The sequence below is a fragment of the Acomys russatus genome, chromosome 22, assembly GCF_903995435.1.
Source record: "Acomys russatus chromosome 22, mAcoRus1.1, whole genome shotgun sequence".
NCBI classification, from domain to species: Eukaryota; Metazoa; Chordata; class Mammalia; order Rodentia; family Muridae; genus Acomys; species Acomys russatus.
In genome coordinates this window covers 11,917,485-11,940,168 of record NC_067158.1, presented here as the reverse complement: position 1 = coordinate 11,940,168, position 22,684 = coordinate 11,917,485, and the positions used below count along the sequence as shown (strand labels likewise).

At 43.5% G+C, this 22,684-nt stretch overlaps 1 protein-coding gene across 1 annotated transcript in view; it reads right to left on the bottom strand.

Moving 5' to 3' along the window:
- Window positions 1-1,419: 1,419 nt before the first annotated feature.
- LOC127205517 (ankyrin repeat domain-containing protein 36C-like) overlaps window positions 1,420-22,684 on the bottom strand; it is a 105,144-nt gene continuing 83,879 nt past the window's right edge. Inside the window, exons 26-27 of the mRNA XM_051164711.1 lie at window positions 3,920-4,111; window positions 1,420-1,656 (exon numbers count right to left, since the gene is read on the bottom strand). Coding sequence (XP_051020668.1) covers window positions 1,420-1,656; window positions 3,920-4,111 — 429 coding nt within the window. The remainder of the gene's footprint in view (window positions 1,657-3,919; window positions 4,112-22,684) is intronic.

The following is a 22,684-nucleotide window of genomic DNA, read 5'->3' as shown; positions in this document are numbered from 1 at the left end:
TTTTTTTTTTTAAACCTGAAACATGTTCTTGCTATATACTGAGCTGGCCTTGAACTCAGAGACCTGCTTGCCTCCATCTCCTGGGATTAACGGTGTGCCTGTATTCCAGCTAGCTCACAGAGACCTAGTAGGTCTTTGGATGTGATCAGATCCCGAGGATCCAAGTTCAATCCCCACCATCCATATCAAAAGTTCACAACCAATTGTAACTCTAGCTCAGGGGCATCTGACTTCTCTGGCCTCTGTGAGCACCTGGGCTCTTATGCACATACCCACACATGTGCACATAATTAACAAAATTATATTTAAAGTCTTGATGATGCCATAAAATGTTCCTTTAATTTTATATGTATGGGTTTTTGCTTGCATTTCTGTCTATGTACTATGTGCGAATAGTGCCCTTGGAGACCAGAAGAGGGATTTGGATCCCTTGGGACTGTAGCCATAGACTGTTGTGAGCTGCCACGTGGATTCTGGGACTTGAACCTGGATCCTACAGAAGAGCAGTGAATGCTGTTGACAACTGAGCAGTCTCTCCATCCCTAATACTTGTATGCTATACATACCTTCATCCATAATTACTGTGCTCTTAAGTGTATTTAATTAAAAATAAAACTGAAAACCAATCTAGAAATAGCTTGTATTTTGTAAGTTGCATTGGGACTTTAAAAAAAAAAAATCCTTCCTTGAAGTCATTTCAAGTATCTTCATGATTCACCTTAAACCTGGGATAGAGTAAGCATTTGATACTGAGGGATGATTCAGGGTAGCAGTCTGGGGCAGGCGGGGCCCGGGGGGGGGGGGGAGGAGGAAATAAACTGGTTTGGTGATCAGAGATAGCGAGCGAAGCTCCTGGGTGGTCCACCCAGGGTGGAGCATGTCCTTTCTGCAGGTCTACAAACCCCTTCACACTGTCCATGGAGCTATTCTGATAATTTTGTGAATTATTTTTCCCTCCCCTCGTGTGCTTCTTTCCTGCATCATATGTATGTCTGTATACAAACTAGAAAACCTGTTAATGACAGGTACCCTTCAATAGGTGACACCAAAGATCCCGATCCAGGACCGCCTGCCCCATGTCAGAACATCCTAGGCAAAGAGATCGCCATTCCCGTCCCTTGCCGTTCAAGGAAGAGTCCCCAAATAGCTACACATGTTAAAACGTCTATTTAATAGAATGGAGAAAAGCAATTAGGTAAGAATATAAACGCCTTATTTAAGAAGCTTTAGAGCACTAATCTAAAAGACTAATGGGTCAGGCTGGCTACATGAGAGAGCTTTAGGGGACAAAAGACCACAGAGAGCCAAGCTGGAAAGGGGAAGAAGCAAGAGCCTCCCTGAACATCACTTCAAGAGCACACTCATCTTCTGAGATCTGGTACCCATCAGTGCATGGCAGAGACAAAGCAACGAGCTTCGCTACTTCCTCGCTTTGGCTTGCTCCCCCAGCTCTGTTCTCAGCGGCTGTGTCATGCCTCTCTCTTCACCACAGTGCTGCTTGTATTTTGGCACTCCCCCTTTGTGGAGACTTGGCCGAGCTCCCCTCGGGGCTAGCTGAGATTCCATGTTTTTAATTCTGAGGTCCAACTGGCTTATCGCGGTAGCATCGTTGGTGTCTCTTAAATTCTCCCTGCTGTCTTGATCTCTTGCTTGGGTCTAAAGCAAAAAAGCACAAGATCTCAAAATAATCAGCCCTCAGACAATTACTTTAGTCTTCTAAGTACGTTAAATAAGATGCTGGGAATACAAATTTTTATTTCTAATGTCGACTGTCTTACATTTAAACCATAAAGCCAGGCATGGTGGCACATGGAAGGCAGATGATCTCCAAACTCAAGCCAGTCTGGTCTATATAATGAACTCCTGTCTCAAACAAAACGAAAACCTGATTAAAAACATTTTTAAAAAAGCACCACCTTTGAATGGTGGTGAAGGTTGAACCCAGGGCCCTGTGTTTGCCACCTCAGCTCTTAGCCACTCTCATCCTAGCCCCATGTAATTTTCTAACTCACAGAACAAATGAATCAATTAAAAAGTTTAACTGGGGGCTGGAGAGGTGGCTCAGAGGTTAAGAGCACTGGCTGTTCTTCCCAAGGTCCTGAGTTCAATTCCCAGCAACCACATGGTGGCTTACAACCATCTATAATGAGATCTGATGCCTTCTTCTGGCCTGCTGGCTCACAGGCAGTCAGAATACTGTGTAAATTATATGTATGTGTGTGTGTGTATATATATATATATATATATATATATATATATATATATATATATACATATATATATATAGTTTTTTTGAGACAGGGTTTCTCTGTGTAGCCTTGGCTGTCCTAGACTTACTTTGTAGACCAGGCTGGCCTCGAACTCATGGTGATCTGCCTGCCTCTGCCTCCGGAGTGCCAGGATTAAAGGTGAGAACCACCACGCCCAGCAAAAAAAATATTTTTAAAAAATGTAACTGAAGAAATAGTGAAGAATATGTTTTAACTTTAATATAGAAATTTCTCTTCTCAATTGTCTTAAAATGCAAAAGATAGTCTAATTAAAATATTGTGGAAGATCAGTCTGTTTGTGTGTGTCAACTTGATATCAGCCTAGAACCTATCTGGGCTGAAGGAACCTCCCTGAGGAGTTAATTACCTCCACTAGATTGGCCTGTGGGCAAGTACATAAGGCATTCCCTTGGTTAGCGATGGATGTGGAGGACCCAGCCCACTGTGGGTGGTGCCGCCCCGCCCCCAGGCAGGTGGTCCTGTGCTGAGCGCACCACGGGGGATCCGAGGAATCCGGCCAGTAAGCACTGCTCCTTCCCTGCCTCTGCTTCACCAGTTTCCGCCCTGCTTGATTTGAGTTCCTGCTTCCATGTTTCTCAGTGACAGCCTGTGAGCAGGACGTGAAAGCCTTTTATAAACACTTCCCTCCAAAAAATAAAAAATAAAAAAAAATAAAATAAACACTTCCCTCTTGTCTTGGGGTTGCTATTGCTATGGTGAAACACCATGACCAAACACAAGCTGTGGAGGAAAGGATTTATCGGGCTTACATCTCCGTGTCATAGTGTATCATTGAAGGAAGCCAGGACAGGAACTCAAGCAGGGCAGGAACCTGGAGGCAGGAGCTGATGCAGAGGCCATGGAGGGGTGCTGCTTACTGCCTTGCTCCTCATCTTGCTCAGCCTGCTTTTATTTTATTTTATTTTTTTTAGACAGAGTTTCACTGTGTCTCCGTGGCTGTCCTGGACTCAGTTCTTAGACCAGGCTGGCCTTCAACTCACAGTGATTCGCCTGCCTCTGCCTCCTGAGTGCTGGGATTGAAGGTGTGCGCCACCACGCCCAGCTCAGCCTCCTTTCTTATAGAACCCAGGACCACCAGCCCAGGCATAGCACCACTCACAACGGGGTGGGCTCTCTCCCACCAACCACTAATTAAAGCCAGATCTTATGGCGGCATTTTTTTAATGGAGGCTCTCTCGTGTCTCAGATCACTTTAGCTCCTTTCAAGGTGACATAAAACCATCCAGCACATCTCCCCTAGTTATTTTTGGTCAGTGTTTTATTTCAGCAATACAAGAGGAGCAAACCAGAATAACATACACTGAGAACTTTAAAGAAACACATGACGCTCAGAAATCTACCAAGCCGACTGCCACTGGCAGAAGAGGAAATACAAGGGATGTAAGGCACGTTACCATTGTGCTGGAATGAATTCAAGCACGTTATAGACTAACTTAAAAAAGCTTTCTGTACCACACGGTGGCTCACAAACATCTATAATGAGGTCTGGTGCCCTCTTCTGGCCTGCAGGGGCACATACAGGCAAAACAATGTATACATAATAAATACATATTTTTAAAATAAAGCTTTCTGCAAACTGCCTGCATTCCTCGTCTCTCCTTCATTTGGTCTATCTTGACGCCACGTACCGCGTTCTCGCGCACCCAGCTTTTGAAGCGGAGCAGTTCTTCCTCCAGGTTCCTCTGGTTCTCGAGGAGGTGTCCGCACTTTTTTTGTTCTGTTTTTATTGCTATTAGCTCCTGCTCGATAAACTGAAGTTTTACAACCATGTGTAGATATTTGTAATAGGTAGTTTCCCAGTTTTCCTTCAGATTGTGGAACTGTGTGAATAAATAATATGGTTTCCCGGTGAAGGATAGAACAGGAGACTAGTCTAGCACAAAGCTGATAGACAAGCGACGCCGGTTCGGCTGTAAGAAGTTAGAGTTACGCTCTGTAGCAGGCTATTAGATTATTAGAATTATGACAAAGTCATGCTCTTCACACCCATCATCTTCGTCACTCGCTGATAGCGGAACCACGGCTGTCATTTCCCAGGCCTCCCTCCTTCTTTCCTTAATAAATAACCTGGCGGTAAGTCACACACGGCGGAATTCTCTGGCCCTTCCTCCCCACGTTCAGTGCCTGTAATTCCTAAGCAAGCTTTAAGGGCATGGCTTTCAGGTGCTTTAAGCTGCGTTGATGAGTGGCCCCGCCCACAAAAGACCTTGAACATGGGTATCTAATGAACGGCTGTTATAAGCATGGACTCTGAAGTCATGTTTTCCTCTGAACTGCAAATACTTTAATTTGAACTGTATCCTAAAAAATGATTCCAGGCAACAAATAGTGGAATATGGAGGCCAGTCTAGTGACTTTTTTGTTGTTGTTGTTGTTGCTTTTTTGAGACAGGGTTTCTCTGTGTAGCCTTGGCTATCCTGGACTCACTTTGTAGACCAGGCTGGCCTCGAACTCACAGAGATCTGCCTCCTTGAGTGCTGGGATTACAGGTGTGGGTCGCCGTGCCCAGCTGACATAATGTTTTCTTTAAAAACAAAAATGTTCTGATTCAAGAGTATTGCCTTGTAATCTTTCAATTCATTCCACAAAATACACCAGCATATTAATGAATGATAACAATAACATTTAGTTGGCTGAGTGAGAATGACTTCCCTTTAATAGAATGATGGTCTATGATGGTGGTTTTAAACCACGGCCTACACATTCTACCGTGAAACACGCTCCTGAATGTGAGTGTGTTTTGGTAACTAGCTTCTAGTTTTTTGTTTTGTTTTGTTTTTTTAAAGACAGGTTCTCACTATGTATTTCTCACTAGCCTGGAACTCTTTATGTAGACCAGCCTGACGTTGAACTCACAGAGATCCGTTTGCCTCTGCCTCCCGAGCAGTCTGATATGCTCGCACATGATTTCTCTAGGGGAGCAACACTTAGGCTATGGCAGTGATCCTAACTCTCACTGGTGTTTCCTGGACACTACAGGATGGTTAGGGGCTGCGCTCTGGGCATGAACTTCCTCTGCAGGGCTGACCTATCGCCCTGTGAGTCTTGGGTTACCCTGTGCATCTCCAGTGGTTTAGGTGCGGGGAGGGAAGTGTGAGAGACTGTGGTATCTGAGAATGAAGCTCGGGCTGCGAAGAGGAGCGGCGTGGGTTCCAGTACGGGCACTGTGCGACCTCTTCCTCCATCTGACACTCCATGCTGGAGGGAGAAAGAGGCCCACAGGGCCCAGGAAGCCCGGGAAGCCCCCAGGCTCCGGAATCTCATGGGGTTATATGGTTGGCAAGGCCTTTGCCAGGGTTTTGAAGGCAGTAGCCACTGGGGACAGGGCAGTCCCCAGTGCCGCTGCTGTCAAGCTGCCGAGAACTCCTGGGATGCAGTTTTCATCAGTCATCATTCATGCTGAGGATGGCCTTTGGGTGATGCTGCTGATTCGAGTTGGCCATGCTCCTGACAGTTAACTATGCCTGTCCTTGAACTCACTATGTAGATCAGGCTGATCTCAAACTCACAGAAAGCCACCTGAGCCTGCTTCCTGGGAGCTGAGATTAAAGGCTTGCACCACCATGCCCAGCTCTGGTCAATCACTGATATCCTATCTCCCCAGAAAAACCCACACACCACCACGTCAAAAGCTAATCTAACTGCTAACGGTAAGGTGACTACTAGTTGAATTTCCAGTGAGAAGCTGACGTTACGTCCCCTTTCTGAGTTGATTAAAAACACCGATGTGGTTGTGTGTGAGTTTAAATGAACTGATAAAATTTAAATGCTGTCCATAGCGAACTAGGTCAGCAGCACTATGACCAAGATTTGAGGACATGAGAGCAAAGAGGGAAGGAGTAACAGAGAGAGGGACTAGGTCAGACTCCGGACGGTTCAGTGGAGAGGAGAGAAAGAAACAGCTGTCTTTGAAGGCCAGCTCTTACCTTGCCATGGATTCAGCAAGACATAATCTGGTCACTCCTCATTGCATAAGGCGCTTCCCACGCCATGTGGGGTGCCCTGAGAGCAAGGGGACTGCAGGGGTGGGGGGGGGGGGGGGGGCGGAGAACAACCTCCCAGCTGCAGGAAGGCCCAGGCTTTTGACAACCATAGCCCTAAGTGGGATCATGTTGGGAAAAGTAACCGCTGCTGTCATAGCAACTGGAGCTGCTCATAGCGTTTTGATTGGCCACCCGTTTCTAACCGCATTTGCCTGCCAATCAGGGCCCAGGGCCCTGAAATCCCGGGGCAGCTAGAACAGAGGGCTTGAGAGCTCCATGGCAAAGGAAGAGAGAACTGGCTCCCGCTGCACAGAGCTCTCTTGACCAAAGCCTTCCAGACTGCCCTGCAGCTGCTCTCATCAGTGAACTGTAGGCTTGCTCTGCGAGAGATTGTTCCTGGCTGGCTAAGAGCCTTCCGGCTGTAGCCGGAACACTATCAATCTCTCTCTTCAACATTTTTGGTTTGTTTTTGATTTTTTTTTTTTTTCCCGTAACAGGGTTTCTCTGTGTAGCTTTGACTGTCCTGGACTCGCTTTGTAGATCGGGATGGCCTTGAACTCACAGTGATCCACCTGCCTCTACCTTCCGAGTGCTGGGATTAAAGGCGTGCGCCACCACGCCCCACTACTTTCCCATTCAAATTGTTATGCCCTCACGGGGGGGGTGGGGGGGGGGAGTCTCCTTATTTTTCCTTGGCTGTCTTTTCAGCAGGGAGGGTGACAAGAGCCCAGGTGGGGAATCTGATGTTCCTTCAAGAAAGAGAAAGTCTATACAGGAATGAAGTTAACACTCTACCATAGCAACTTGACACAGAAGACAACTGGCAATAAGCCGCATATTGCTGGGGGAAAAAAAATTCTCACTTGAGAAATCGATTTGATTTGGTCCTGGCTTATAGAACCTCCCAAAGCAAACACACCCATGTTGATGATCAGGTAGATCCTAACAAATGCTGTGAAATCATTCTTAAGAGTAATTTTTTTTTTCGGGGGCTGGAGAGATGGCTCAGCGGTTAAGAGCACTGGCTGCTTTTCCACAGGTCATGAGTTCAATTCCCAGCACCCACATGGTAGCTCACAACCATCTATAATGTGATCTGATGATCTCTTCTGGCATGTAGGTGTGCATGCAGACAGAACATTGTATATATAATAAATAAATAATTTTTTTTTTTTCCTAAAGAGAGAAACGATTCTGGGGCAACTAGTTCTTCGCATGTGAAAAAACAAGCGTGAGTGACCACCAAGCGTCACAAATAAAATTCACAGTAAAGGGTCAGGCGTGGTGGCACACACCTTTAATTATAGCACTTGGGAGGCAGAGGCAGGCGGATCGTTGTGAATTTGAGGCCAGCCTGGTCTACAAAGCGAGTCCAGGACAGCCAAGGCTACACAGAGAAACCCTGTCTCGAAAAACTAAAAATAAATAAATAAGCAAAATTCACACTAAAGTAGGAAATGAGACATGCAAATTCTAAGAAAAGACATGGGCACATCTCATCATGACTGCATTAGGCAAAACTTTGTGTTAGAACATTAAAGCACAGATAGTTGAGTTGACTCCATCTACAAAAAGTGCCAGCGCTCTTCAGATGTCCTGTTAAGGAGTGCAAGGGTAAGCTGGGTAGAAGAAAGAAATACTGGAAAGTTCTTGTGTCTGGTAAAGATTTCAGATCCACGATACAACAGAGGACTTCTACAAATACCAGGGAGAAGTTAATCCAATTCAAAACTGGAGAGACAATCTAGTTAGACCTTTCTCTAAAGGACGTACACTAATGACCAACAGGTTCGCGGAGACACTTGTGCTCTGTTAGGGGAACACAAACAGAAACTTGGGTGACCTACCCACCACTTCATGGGAACTTGGTATAGTTAAAAAGATGGAAATGTGGGGGCTCACACCTTTAATCTCAGCCTCTCTCCGCCCCAGAGGCAGAGGCAGAGGCAGAGGCAGAGGCAGTTGGATTTCTCTAAGTTTGAAACCCTGTCTCAAAACAGACAAACAAAATATAAGAAGATGGAGAAGCGTTGGCATGGAAGTGGGAAAGTTATAGCGACCCTTCAGAACTGGAGGACTGAAGACTGCGGCTGGCTGTTGGAGAAGGCACACACGCAGGTGCTGGCTGCTCCTGAGAACAGCAAAGTAAGTGGCTGTCGTGTGACTCAGCCCCGCCACTGCTCAAAAACCAGCCAGGAGAAATAGAGGCTGCTTCGCGCAGAGCTTGGGCCTGCGCTGCCAGAGCAGCATTTGCCATCAAAGTTCAAAGACCAACCCAGAGGCCCAACGATTGGTGAGCGTATTAATAAAGCATATGGCTTATCCGTATACCGGGACACCAGGAGATGAAGTACTTAGAGGTTTCAGAACAGGCTGAACCAGGGAAGAATTATACTCAGGAGCAGGAGCCAGACTCAGAAGCAGCGAAAACGCAGACTGAGAGTCTCTCCAAACAAACTGTTCAGACAGACATCTTGCCAGCCGTTAAGCGTACCTGGTTCTTACATCTCAGAATGAAAGAGCTATCACTAAGAGGTTTAGGACAGATTTAGATGATGAAAATACTCGAAAATTGCTGGGCGGTGGTGGCGCACGCCTTTGATCCCAGCCCTTGGGAGGCAGAGGCAGGTGGATCTCTGTGAATTCGAGGCGAGTCCAGGATAGTCAAGGCTACACAGAGAGACCCTGCCTCAAAAACAAGCAAACAAACAAACAACCCCCCCAACCCTCCCAAGAAACAAACAAATAAACAAACCTCAAAAATTGACATGATATTTGCGTATGTGTGAATACACTCTAGGTTACTGAATTGCAGCGTATACTTCCACTGACTGGCTTTCGCGGTCTCTCGACTACATCCAGATGGCGCTGTTAGTGAGTAGACCCAACACAGTGCTCACGATTTGGACATGGCGATGGTGCGGTGTTTGTTGTGGAGTTATCTGCCAGCGTTAAGAGGAGCTAGAGAAGGGGCTCAGTGGGTCAGAGTCCTTGGTGCTCTCCCAGAGGCCCGAGTTTGGTACCAAACATCCACAGGGCAGCTCACAACCATTTGTAACGACAGGTCCACGGGATCCCATGCCCTGTTCTGAGGGCATTAGGCATACGTGTGGTTCACAGGCTTGCACATGGTGCACAGACACGATGCAGGCAAAACACTCATACACATAAAGTAAAATAAATACATCTAAAAAATAAGATGAAGATGTAAAGAGAATCAGCATAACGCATTTTCATTAATATCAAGACAGTGAAGGTTTTTGGTTTCTTTTTTGTTAATCTTCGCTTTACTGACCAATGAACACATAGCTATATTTTCCCAAAGCAAGAAATATTGGCTCTACAGATTACTCAACTTACCTCACGCCTTAGTGTGTTAATTGGAGTATGCATATCAAACTGGTTGGTTTTTAAATCTCCAGGATTGCTAAGATCTCTGCTTTCATGTTTATTTAGCTTCTTTTTGGTCTCCTCAAAGAGTTTCTTAAATCTGTAAAAATGTACAGACTTGGCGTGTGAATGTTTTCAGAGTCAATATTTAAAATTTTAAGTATAGTATGCAATATCATACAAGAGGAACAAAACTATAAAGTATGAAGGTCTCATTGTCTCAACCTAAAATGAATTGAATGTATTCTAATGAAATTATAACCTTTAAATACAATTTCGTGTGCATGAGAGTTTTGCCTGCATGTGTGTCTGTGTCCCACATGCCTGCTTCGTGTTCTCGGAGGCCAAAAGAAGGTGTCAAATCTTCAGGACTGGAGTTACAGATGCCTGGGAGCCACCATGTGGGCGCTAGGAATTGAACATGGGTCCTTTAGAGGAGCAGCAAGTGCTCTTAACCGCTGAGCTGTCTATCTAGCCTGAAATTATAATCTTAATTTTCATATTTTGAAGTTAAAATACAATAACACAATTTCCCCCTTTTCTCCCCCACCCTTTCTATGTACCCCTCTTTCTCAAATTCATGGTCTTTAAAATTGTTGCTACACACACACACACACACACACACACACACACACACACACACACACACACACACACACACTTTGTTGTTGTTTCGAAACAGAGTTTCTCTGTATTGCCCTGGCTGTCCTGGAACTAACTCTGTAGACCAGGCTGGCCCAGAACTTACTGAGATCCACCTAACTCTGCCTCCTGAGTGTAAGAATTAAAGGTATGCGCTACCACCACCTGGCCACATATATAGTTCTAAACATATAACACAACCTGCTCAGTCCATATAATGCTATTGTATTTCTTCTATTCTCAGTATTTCTTAGTTGCCTACAATTTTTTTTTTAAAAGATTTGTTTATTATGTATACAGCACTCTGCCTGCATGTACACCTGCAGGCCAGAAGAGGGCGCATGATCTCATCATAGATGGCTGTGAGCCACCACCGGGTTTCTGGGAGTTGAACTCATGACTTTTGGAAGGGTAGTCAGTGCCCTTAACCTTTGAGCCATCTCCCCAGCCCCTGCCTGCAGTTTTTTTTTTCCTGGAGTTGAAGGCCTCTGAGCTTTCCCCTTCCATGTTTAGTGTGTCTATTGGTGTCATCCTTGTTCAAGTTTTGCTTAGAGACTTGTTGATGAGACTTCATGGTTGTAGGAGGCACAGTCTCACAGCAAGCTTCATGTTTGTCTGTCTCTTACAATCTTTCCACCCCTGCCGTTCTGCCCTGATCTCTGAGCCGTAGGTTCAGGCGCTGCGTTATGATGTATCAGTTGTCTAACACTGGGGTTGGGTACCACAAGATTACTTGTTCTTTGTATCCTCATCAGTTATGGGTTTTGTGTGTTTTTATTTTATTTTATTTTTAGTGATTGTCTCTGTCTGTTGCAAAGAGACATTTCTTTTAAGAGGTGTGACACTGGTTTAGTAAAGTGATGGTTGTGGGTGTTCCTCCAAGGTCCATGACTTCACCAGCTCTGTGTGATTGCTTAGGTTTCCGTGACAGGCATGGCTTCCCTTTTGTTGAGTGGGCCTTAGGAGAACTGTTGGTTACCTCCAAAGTATGCATACCACAATTGCACCCTTACCGATCTTGTGCCATGCTGGTTGTTGTAGCTCATAGGCATCACAGCTGGGTAGAACTTCCACTTGTTTTCACCCTTGGAATCTTGCATAGGATCTTCTGGTACCATAAAAGCCAGGGGGAGGCGTTCAGGCCGGTTGCAGCTCAGCGGCCCCTGGGCCCTGTGTCTGAAGTGCTTGGTGCTTTCAACAATAGGAACTTACCTCCGACCTCTGGGAGGTAGCTAAGGGCAACATCAGTGGCTTCTATTGTTTTTGGAGTCTCTTGGATAACTCTGACCAACAACTCAAAAAGTGGCTTCCCATCGGGGTCTTGTTAAATGGTTTATGGCTCTTGGGTAAAATTATAATCTTAAGTAAATAGTATAAAGAAAATTTTGATGACATATCACATAAGGAATAAGTATTACGACCACATTTAGATATCTTAGAATTATTATTATCCATTTTAGCATGAAACGCAGACAAATTACTAAGGATTAGTTGTAATTCATAGATTAAGCACCAGGGTGAAGCAGAAAAGAATACATGGATGTCACTGCAAGATCTAAATATACACATTGGTACTTGTCTGCTCTGATGCACAAGAAGAAAAGGAAGTGCATGCAAAAAGCCCCCAGGGAGGACGGGGCGTTAGTGCAGCGCCATTGACAGGGCTTATTCAGCTGTGTTGTGTTCAGAACCTATGTACTTGTCAAGGATCTGTAATTTTTCTTTTTATTGATTTTAAGTTTCATTCCATTATGATTCAAAAGAATCAAGAAATAATTTTGATTTTCTTATACTTATTAAGATTTGCTTTTTGGCCTAAAAGGCTATTTATCATTGGGAATGCGCTGTGGGCTTCTACAAAGTATACCCCATAGTGGAGAGCTGGGATATTCTGTAGGGTTTATTAAGGCCATTCTCCTCTGTCCTTCAACTTAGCATTACAGTGTCTTGGATTATTTAAAACCATGAGTCTGGGCATCAAGTGCATGTCTATTTACAAGTGTAACACATTCTTTTTTTCTTTCTTTCTTTCTTTTTTTTAGGTTTTTCAAGACAGGGTCTCTCTGTGTAGCCCTGGGTGTCCAGGCCTTCCTTTGTAGACTAGGCTGGCCTTGAACACAGAGATCCGCCTGCCTCTGCCTCCCTGAGTGCTGGGATTAAAGGTGTGTGCCACCACTCCCAGCAAGTGTAACACATTCTTGACAGAACATTTCATTTGTTAACATGCAGGGGCCTTCACTATCTCTTCAAATTTTGTCTTAAATGCCACTCGGTCAGATGTGCCTTTAGGGACGCCTAATTGTTTTTCAGCCTCCATTTGCTTGTTGCATTTTTTCCATCCTTCCATATTCTCAGTTGGCATGTGTGTTTGATGAGTTGTGTTTCTTACAGATGATAACGCCATTTCTCTTGCCAAGGCCACTCCGGCTTCAAAGTCATCACACACCTGTCTAGGCAAGATCCCCCACCCCTTCTATCTGTCATAGTGGTTGCTCCCCCAGGAACAACCTTGACAAAGAACCCACGAGCAGCTTGTAGAAGGGCACCCAAAGAGCCTGGCACAGATGTGCTCTGGTGCAGGACAGCGACTGAGCTAGGTGGCTGAGGAGGACCTGGGTTAGGATCCCAGCCCCCACACTGCAGCTCCCAACCACCTGCAACTGCAACCTAGTTCCAGGGGATCTGATACCCTCTTCTGGTGGGCACCAGGCATGTGTGTGGTGCACAGACACACATGCTGGCACAACACTCCTACACATAAAATAATCTAGAGTGGTTACAATGAGCGTATATAATACCAAGAAGTCATCCCTAAAATACATGCATAGGAGCAATACGGAGTGAACTCAGTAGGTTGTATTTATAGATACACACACATATATGTAACAGTAAAAATTAAAGCACAATAAGCTATGAATTTGAGAGGGGTAGGGGAGATGGATATGGGAGGGAAAATAAAGTAAATATGGCACTCATATATGAAATTCTGAAAAAAAAAAAACCAAAATAACAAAAAAATTAGTGAAGCTAATTAATGAATTAAAAGATTTGAAATATTAAAATCTTACCCAGTCAGCTCTATCATCAATTCCTCATTTTTATTCATCTGTTTTTCCAAAGTACACTCTAGAGATTGTGTTTGCTCAATGAGATTCTTTGTTTCATCTCCAACCTTTAAGAGATTGTAAAATATTTTAAAGTGTCAAGAGTCTTATTCTTCTTTTTATAAAATCATTTCCTATAAGCTAGTGAGCAATGTGCATTTGTATAAGTTTGTAACATTACATTTAGAATCATATTAAAAAAAACAAAACAAAACTCCTTAGCCAGGTGGTGGTGCAAGCCTTTAACCCCAGCACTCCAGAAGGAGAGGCAGGTGGATCTCTGAGTTCGAGACCAGCCTGGTCTACGTTGAGTTCCAGCAAAGCTAGGAACACACAGAGAAACCCTGTCTGGAAAAAACAAACAAACAAACAAAAAAAACAAAATAAAACCAGCTCTTATTTACTTATATATTTATCTTTAGTCTTTGAAGAAATTTATTATTTTTTATTATTTGTTCCTCCCCTCCCCCTGTGTGTGTGTGTTTCGCCACATGGGTGCAGGTGCCTGCAGAGGCCAATAGAGGGCGCCAGACCTACCTACTGAAGCAGGAGTCACCAGAATGGGTATAAGGTGCTGGGAACCGAACCTGGGTCCTCTGCAAGGGCAGCAAGTGTTTTCAACTACCGAGCCCCCTTTCTAGCCCCAAGTTTCTATTCTTGATTAGAAATGGAGCTTAAGGGCTGGGCATGGTGGCGCACGCCTTTAATTCCAGCACTCGGGAGGCAGAGGCAGGCGGATTGCTGTGAGTTTGAGGCCAGCCTGGTCTACAAAGCAAGTCCAAGACAGCCAAGGCTGATACAGAGAGACTCTGTTTCGAAAAAACAAACAAACAAACAAACAAAAAAAAAAAAAAGAAAGAAAAAAAAAAGAAAAAAATCCCTCTCCAAACACACACACACACACACACACACACACACACACACACACACACACACGAAGAAGAAGAAGAAAGAAAGAAAGAAGAGAAAAGAAATTGAACTTAATTTAAAAGTTATCCATTCTCAAAACTTCGCTGGAGTTTTCTGGTAATGGATTTGGAACTCTAGACCAAATAACTGTGGGACGTTCATAGACTAGTTAGACCTTCCCAGTGACATGGACAGCTGTACACAGCAACTTTACTCACAATAGGTTTGATGTGCAGATAGTCCCTATGCCCATCCATCAACTAATGGGGAAACACTGCTGTCTAACAAAGCATGATATTATATATCATAATATAGTAAAGGTATTCATACTTATTTATTCATTTATTTATTATGTATACAGTGTTCTGCCTGCATGTACACCTGCAGGCAAGAAGAGGGCATCAGATTACATTAGAGATGGTTATGAGCTACCATGTGGTTGCTGGGAATTGAACTCAGGACCTCTGGAGGAGCAGTCAGTGCTCTTAACCTCTGAGCCATCTCTCCAGCCCAAAGGTATTAATAATTAAAACATATTATATAACATAAAATATTCATTTTATGAGTCTTGTTTAGTAAATTCTTTTTCTGTTCTTTTTTAAAATATATTTTATTAATTTATTCATATTACATCTAGATTGTTATCCATCCCTTGTATCCTCCCATTCCTCCCTCCCTCCCATTTAATTCTTTTTCTTTTTGAGGCAAGGCTTCTCTGTGTATCCCTGGCTCTCCTAAAACTTGTTATATAGACCAGCCTAACCTTAACTCAGATATCCACCTATCTCTTGCTTCCCGAGTACTTGGATTAAAGGTGTGCCCTTGGTGGAGAGGCCTGGTGGCACTCAAAGAAAGAACAAGCAGGCTTCCAAGATGTGACTTGATAGCCTATGACCATATGGTGGGGGAGGAGGTCTCCCTTGGTCATAGACCTAGGGGAGGGGAATAGGGTGAAAGCGGGAAGGAGGGAGGAACAGGAGGATACAAGTGATGGGATAACAATTGAGATGTAATCTGAATAAATTCATAAAATAAAATAAAAAAATAAAGGTGTTCACCATCATACCCGGTGAATCCTTAATTTTAAAAAATAATTTCTTTCAATTTTTGTGCATGTGTGTATGTATGTCATGCATGTACAGATGCTCACAGAAGTCAGGAGAGACCACCAGCTCCGCTGTAGCTGGACTTGGTGCTTGTGAGCCAGCTGACACAGGTGCTGGAAACAGGAGTCTGGTTCTCTCTAAGAACAGTGCATGCTCTCAGACCCTGAGCCATCTCTCCAGCTCCTTTTTCAGTTAAGTCTTGCTACCAAAGTCCCTAATCTTATCATTTTAATGAACTTCTATAAAATCGAGAGGATATCCACTACTGGTTAAAAAAAAAAGTAGTAGCATTATCAACACACAAACACACACACACACACACACACACACACACCATGTATGCAACATGATGTAGCCCTGGCTGATCTGGCTTGGCTTCCTGAGTGCTGGGATTAAAGGTGTGTGCCACTGTGCCCAGACCCAGCAGATGTCTTTATCAATGGTACTTTTTATATATCCTAGATTATCCCCCTTACAACCCCCTTATAGGGAGGAAGGTTATGAGGATGGCAGAGGAAACGAGACTCACCAAACCACCACCTAGCAGTCGATTCTGCATCTGCTCAATTTTTGCTGATTGCGCTTTCAGTGTAATTTTTAACTTGGAAAGCCGAGCTTCAAGCCTGAAATGTATTTGATAATGATTCACACATATAGACTTAAAAAACCATTGTCACAATTTCTGAGCTAACATCCGAAAGAACTATTTCATTTTTAACAATTGAAAAGCAGGTGGTTCGGAAATTTTCATTTTTTTTTTCCCCGCCATGTCTTATGGAAAATGTACTCAATAGTGTCATAAGTTATACATGTATTTTTTGGGCAGGGCTTGGGACCACCAAACTTCACGTTGCACACACAGACCATGGCCTGTCTCACTGTCCCACATCCAAGACTGAAACGATGCATTTCAATGACCATAATGCTAAAGGGGTTTCCTGTCCTCCGGGAGGGGGTAGTCATTACCACAGCTGAGAGAAGTTCTATTCTTTTTAGGAAACTCATGGTTACTTTGTGTGCCGCTCTGTTTATACCTTTGCAGGATGCCTTGCGTCTTCTGAGAACTCTTGGTTGTCTGTGTGAGTTGATCCTCGGCTCCCTGCAACTAGAGTGAGCAATGAAAATGAAGTTGTTAATGCTATTCAGTCTGCCCTTTACCCATCCTCAAGCCAGGATTCTGTTATAACACGGCTGTGCCCCTTCACCTGGGTGTTGTCTACAGCCACAGAGTTAACTGAGCTGCTACAGCAGGACGGCTATCCCCACCATGCCTACGATAATGCTGACTGCCATCGACAGAAACGTTGACTGAGGTTACTGTGCTTGGAAGCACATCCTGTTGGATACATGGTTGACAGAACTGGCAACATGTGGAGATTTGTGTATCTAAATTTCCTGGAACACCTCAAAACCCATCATTTAAAAAGCTGATTTTATTTATGCATATATGAATGATCACAGGGATATGCCTGTGATGGTACACATTAACATGGTATTTTAGGTGAAAGTTAGATGCTTTAAGAAATGATCTGAGAGATAGTATTTTTTAACTATACTTTGGGGCAACTATTTAAATGTAATCTTCCTACTTTGTAGCCACCTTTTAGGTATATAATCTCTCTTTTTAAACTTGTTAAAATTGAACAACTTTTTTTTCATGTAGTTTGATTATGTTTTTCTTCTTCCAGATTCTCCCCACTACCCTACTCTCTCCTTAAAACAGACAAAAACAAAAAACCAAGAAACACCTTCTCACAAAAACAGAAATCAAACTAAATAAGCTAAGACCAATAAGACAAAAAGAAATCAGACAAAGCAAAATTAGATAAAAAGAGAGACTGGATTTTTCACAGCTGCCATGATGGTCTGGATCCCAGCTCAGTCACTTAGGAGTGATGTGAACTTGAGTCAATCAACTTTCCATACCTTGGTGTCTTCACCCATACGATGGAATTAGTAATACAGTGCTCACCACACTGCAGTGTCAGGACCATTGGACTGGGGAGTACCCAAAAAGTGGTACACATATGCATTGTGGCACATGAGAAACTGTATCCAATATTTGCTCTTAGCATTACTATTTTGATTATATTTTATAGTCTAATGAAATCTGATACCTTGCACAGCCATTAGGCCAACAAAAGTGGTCCTTTATGTAAGACCAAGGTTGACTCAGGGCTTGTAGAGCTATACCAGAGTCTGTGGAGGAGAGGACCAGCCAGGAGTGTGTTGATGCTTGGATGGTGTCTGTTCAGGCAGACAGCACTAGATTTCTAAAAGATAACTAGGAATGGAAACTGCAGTACCCAACACGAGTTCCACAAGAGAAAATGTCACCATCCTTTTACAACTTAACCCTCTCCTGAACACTTTGCACGCTTACACTGAAGGAGTAAAGGTGATTTAGATGAAGAAAGACATTCAACCAACAAACTACTTCAGACGTGCAAGTTCCAGTGTAGAGATACAAGGAACACAGAGGCTACCACAATGTGTTCCCACTAACTGATAATTTCATGTAATGAACTCCAATGAAAATGACTTGATAGATCTTGCAGACAAAGAATTCAAGAGAATTATTACAAGTGTTCAAACAACTCACAGAGGGTAGGAATACACTCCTATCATAAGAAAAAAGGCCTTAATGAACTGCTGAACTCAATTCAAGATATGAAAATTAACTCATAAAGAGAATTGATGAAAAAAATCTAAGCTTAAATGTTCTAGAAATGAAAATGAATTAAAAAAAAAAATCAATGGGCAATCTCACTAACAGACTGAATCATGTAGAAATCAATAGTGCCAGGACTAGAAGACAAAGTAGAGGAATTGGATGACTCAGTAAAGGTCAATGAGAAGTTAAAAAAGAATCAAAGATGAGAGAAATTTGGGACATGGTAAAAGGACCCAACATTATAATAATGGGCATAAAGGAAAAAGCATACCATGGTGAAGATGTAGAGAATATTTTCAAAAAAGTTATAGAAAATTTCTCAATCCTAGAGAAAGAGTTGCTCACCCAGGTGTAAGAGACTTTCAGAATACCAAATAGACAGGATCAGAAAAAAAATTCTCCATGACATATTATGGTTAAAATATTAAAGACACAGGATAAAGGGAGGGTACTGAAAGCTACAAAAATGAAGAGTCAAGAAATTTATTATGAAGGCAGGCCCACCAGAATGAAAGATGATTATTTGATAGAAAAATTTAAAGCCAGAAGTGTTTGGAAAGACACATTTTAAGTTCTGAAAGGCCCAAACCACCAACCCAGATTATTATACCCAGCAAAATTATCCATTAAAAGTGGAGGAAAAATAAACATGTTTCCATGTTAAAAAGAGACGAGAGGAACCTCTGAGTCCTAGGAGAGATCTACAGAGGATGCTGGGAGAAACACTTCAGTCCAAAGAGAAGGATAAACATCCCCAAGAGCTAACAGGGAACAAATAAATAACACCTGAATGGGTAACAACAAAAGGACTAAGAAAACATCACAGAAACTACCCTAGACAGTAATTAATTCACATATTTTAATAATAATTCAGCCAGACGTGGTGGCATTTGTCTGTCGTTCGAGGCCAGCCTGGTCTACAAAGTGAGTCCAGAACAGCCAACGTTACACAGAGAAACTGTCTCTCCCGCCCCGCCCTCCATCCCCGCCCCGGTGTGTGTGTGTGCGTGCGTGTGTGTGTGTGTGTGTGTGTGTGTGGTTGTGCACACATGTCAGGTACCCATGGAAGCCAGATGCTTTGTATTTTCTGTAGCTGGAATGACAGGTGGGAAGGTGGTTATAAGCTGCCTGGTGTAGGTTTTGAAACCTGAACTTGGGTACTCTGCAAAAAGCAATACTCACACTTAACTGCTGAGCCATTTCTCCAGATCAGTTTAACATTAAATATTAGTAGTCTCAATTTTCCAATAAAAAGACACAAACATGCCGGGCGGTGGTGGCAAATGCCTTTAATCCCAGCACTCAGGAGGCAGAGGCAGGCAGATCACTGTGAGTTTGAGGCCATCCTGGTCTACAAAACAAGTCTAGGACAGTCAAGGGTACACAGAGAAACCCTGTCTTGAAAAACCAAAGGGGGGAAAGAAAGAAAGAAAGAAAGAAAGAAAGAAAGAAAGAAAAGGCACAGACATATAGTAGATTGGATTAGGAAACAGGCTTCTTCAAGAAGTACACCTTACTATCAACAGCAGATACCATTTTAGAGTAAAAGGAGGATGCTTAAAGATATTCTAGCAAATAGAAACAAGCAGGCATAGCTGTTCTAGTATATGACCAAGTAGACGGCACACCAAAACTAGTCAGAAGACATAAAGATGGTCACTGTATAATCAGTAAAGGAACAATTCACCAGGAGGATATCAATTCTTACCACATACACACAAAAGACAAGCCCTTCAGATCTAAAACTGAAACTAGCCCCGATACACAAGACAGTGGGCGGCTCAATACCTCATTGTCATCAATTGACGGGTTATTTGGACAAACACTAAGCAAACACTGGAGTGAAATGACATTGTAAACCAAATGGACCTAAAGGACATCTATTGAACATTCCACCCAATCACCGAGCAGTACACATCTATCGAGCATTCCACCCAATCACCGAGCAGTACACATCTATCGAGCATTCCACCCAATCACCGAGCAGTACACATCTATCGAGCATTCCACCCAATCACCGAGCAGTACACATCTATCGAGCATTCCACCCAATCACCGAGCAGTACACATCTATTGAACATTCCACCCAATCACCGAGCAGTACACATCTATCGAGCATTCCACCCAATCACCGAGCAGTACACATTCTTCTCAATAGTTCATGGAGCCTCCTCCAAAACTGACCTCATGTTAGGACACAAGTTTCAACAGTTACAGGAAAACTGATACAATATTTTTCATCCTACCCAATCACAATGGAATAAAGCTAGATATCAACAGCAAGAGAAACTGTAGAAGGTAAACAACTCAGGGGGCAGAGGCAGCTCTCTGAGTTCGAGGCCAGCCTGGACTACAAAGTGAGCCCCAGGACAGCCAGGGCTACACAGAGAAACCAAGTCTCTGCCCCCCTCATCCCCCTACCCCGCCACCAAAAAAAAAAAAAAAAAAAAAAAAAAAAAAAAAAAAGGAACCCCCCCCCACAGATGCATGGGGAAATCATAGAACATACTTTTGAATGATAATTGAGTCAAGGAAGAAATCAAGAAGAAAAAAATTTAAAAACTTAGATTGAGTGAAAATGAAAACAAGTTATACCAAAATCTATAAGACGCAAGAAGACAGTCCTGCCTGGCATGGTGGCGCATGCCTTTAATCCCAGCACTTGGGAGGCAGAGGCAGGTGGATCGCTGTGAGTTCGAGGCCAGCCTGGTCTACAAAGTAAGTCCAGGACAGCCAGGGACGTTACACAAAGAAACCCTGTCTTGTAAAACAAACAAACAAAATTTGAGAGATCTCTAATAACCTAATAATACATCTTAAGGTTTGGAAAAAACAACAACAAACCAAAGCCAAAACAGTAGGTGGAAGATGATAATCAAAATCAAGGAAGAAATTAAATAAATAGAAACAAACAGTTCAAAGAAGCAATGAAATTAAGAGTTGGTTCTTTGAGAAACAGCTTCCGTGAGACAGGTTGTTTAGTCAGTGGGAACAAAGGCTATTTAAACCTTTGGGGAGTGGGTAGAGGCTTTCGGGGTGAGTGTACATCATTGGCTGGGCGTGGTGGTGGTGGGGCGGGGCAAGGTGCTGGGAACGCCTTATTTGCATGAAGAGGAATTCCAGGTGCTTGCTGGACATGACCTTATAAGGAGAGAGTTAGTTTAACCTGTTTCCTGGCCTGGTGGTAGAAGTGAGGACCTCAAGGCTACTTGTGCCAGGACATACAGGCTCAGGGCAGGGAGTGAGCAGTCCTATTCTTGCTGGTCTCAAGATGAGATTTTGGGGCTTTGGACACATCTCAAACTCACTCTTGCTCCAGGCGGGCTCCTCGGGTCTCAGGGCTCCCCAGCCTTCTGTCGCCCCCTTTTTGTTCTATGAAGAGGAGGGGTCATCGTAGTCAATAGCCTCTAGGTTGGGAATGGTTTGGCACTGAAGCAGAACCTGGCGGGTAGTGACGCTGGCGCGGGCAGAGTTGCTTTCTTGCTGTTTTAGAAACTGCATCAAACAGGGGGCCAGGAGGAGGGCAGTGGAGGGGAGAAAGCCAACTCCAGTGAATGGCCCCCCATCCTTGAGTGTGTGGGCAGCATAAATGCACTTGGGGAGTTATTTTTTAAAAAGGAGGATGTGAAGTCGGATGGAATGCGAGGTTAGGGGTAGACACAGGGGGCGGGAAATAGGGTCAAAACGCATGTTATGCATGTATGACATTCTTTAAGAATAAAAACATTATATTTAAAAAATAATATAAAACACATTTTGAATAAAACTGTATTGGTATTTCTGTAAGTGAGATCTTGAAATTAATAAAATAAGATACCTAGATCTATGGCTGAGGATGTGACAATGGAAGAATACCTATGATATATTACAGGCTATTACGGCTTTCAATGGCTGTGCACATTCAAACAGGATTGCAGTCTCCTTAAAGGAGGCAATGGTCTTGGAAGACAGGACTCGGTTGGCTGTGTTTTTCTCCTTACATAGTGTTTGAAGTATTAAATTTGCACATAAATCTCCATAATCACACACTAATAAGGACAAGTCACCATCCCAAACTAGAGACTCGCCTGTCTGTCCATAGCAGATTTCTAAGGAAAACATGGAAGGCATTTTCTTTGCATTAGCTTACTGTGAATGTCATGACAGAGTTAAGTTAAGAACATTACTGTAACTTGGGAAATGGAAGCGGGATGATCAGGAATTCAAGGCCAGCTTTGGTTATGCATCAGGAGCAAAGATCTACTCAATCCAACCTTGCCACGCCCTCTCTTCAGATGTGTACGTCATATGCAGAAACCTACAGCTCAAATCCTCTGCCTTTTCCATGACACAAGTACACATTGGGAAGTGCCTCGAGCACCTTAGCCCACGTGTGCTTTGCTTATTGCAAAGGTGATTTGCCCAACCCTATCTTTTAAGACGTTGGCACTTTGCCCAGCGTGGTGGTGCACGCCTTTGATCCCAGCACTTGGGAGGCAGAGGCAGGTGGATCGCTGTGAGTTCGAGGCCAGCCTGGTCTACAAAGCGAGTCTAGGACAGCCAAGGCTACACAGAGAAACCCTGTCTTGAAAAACAAAACAAAACA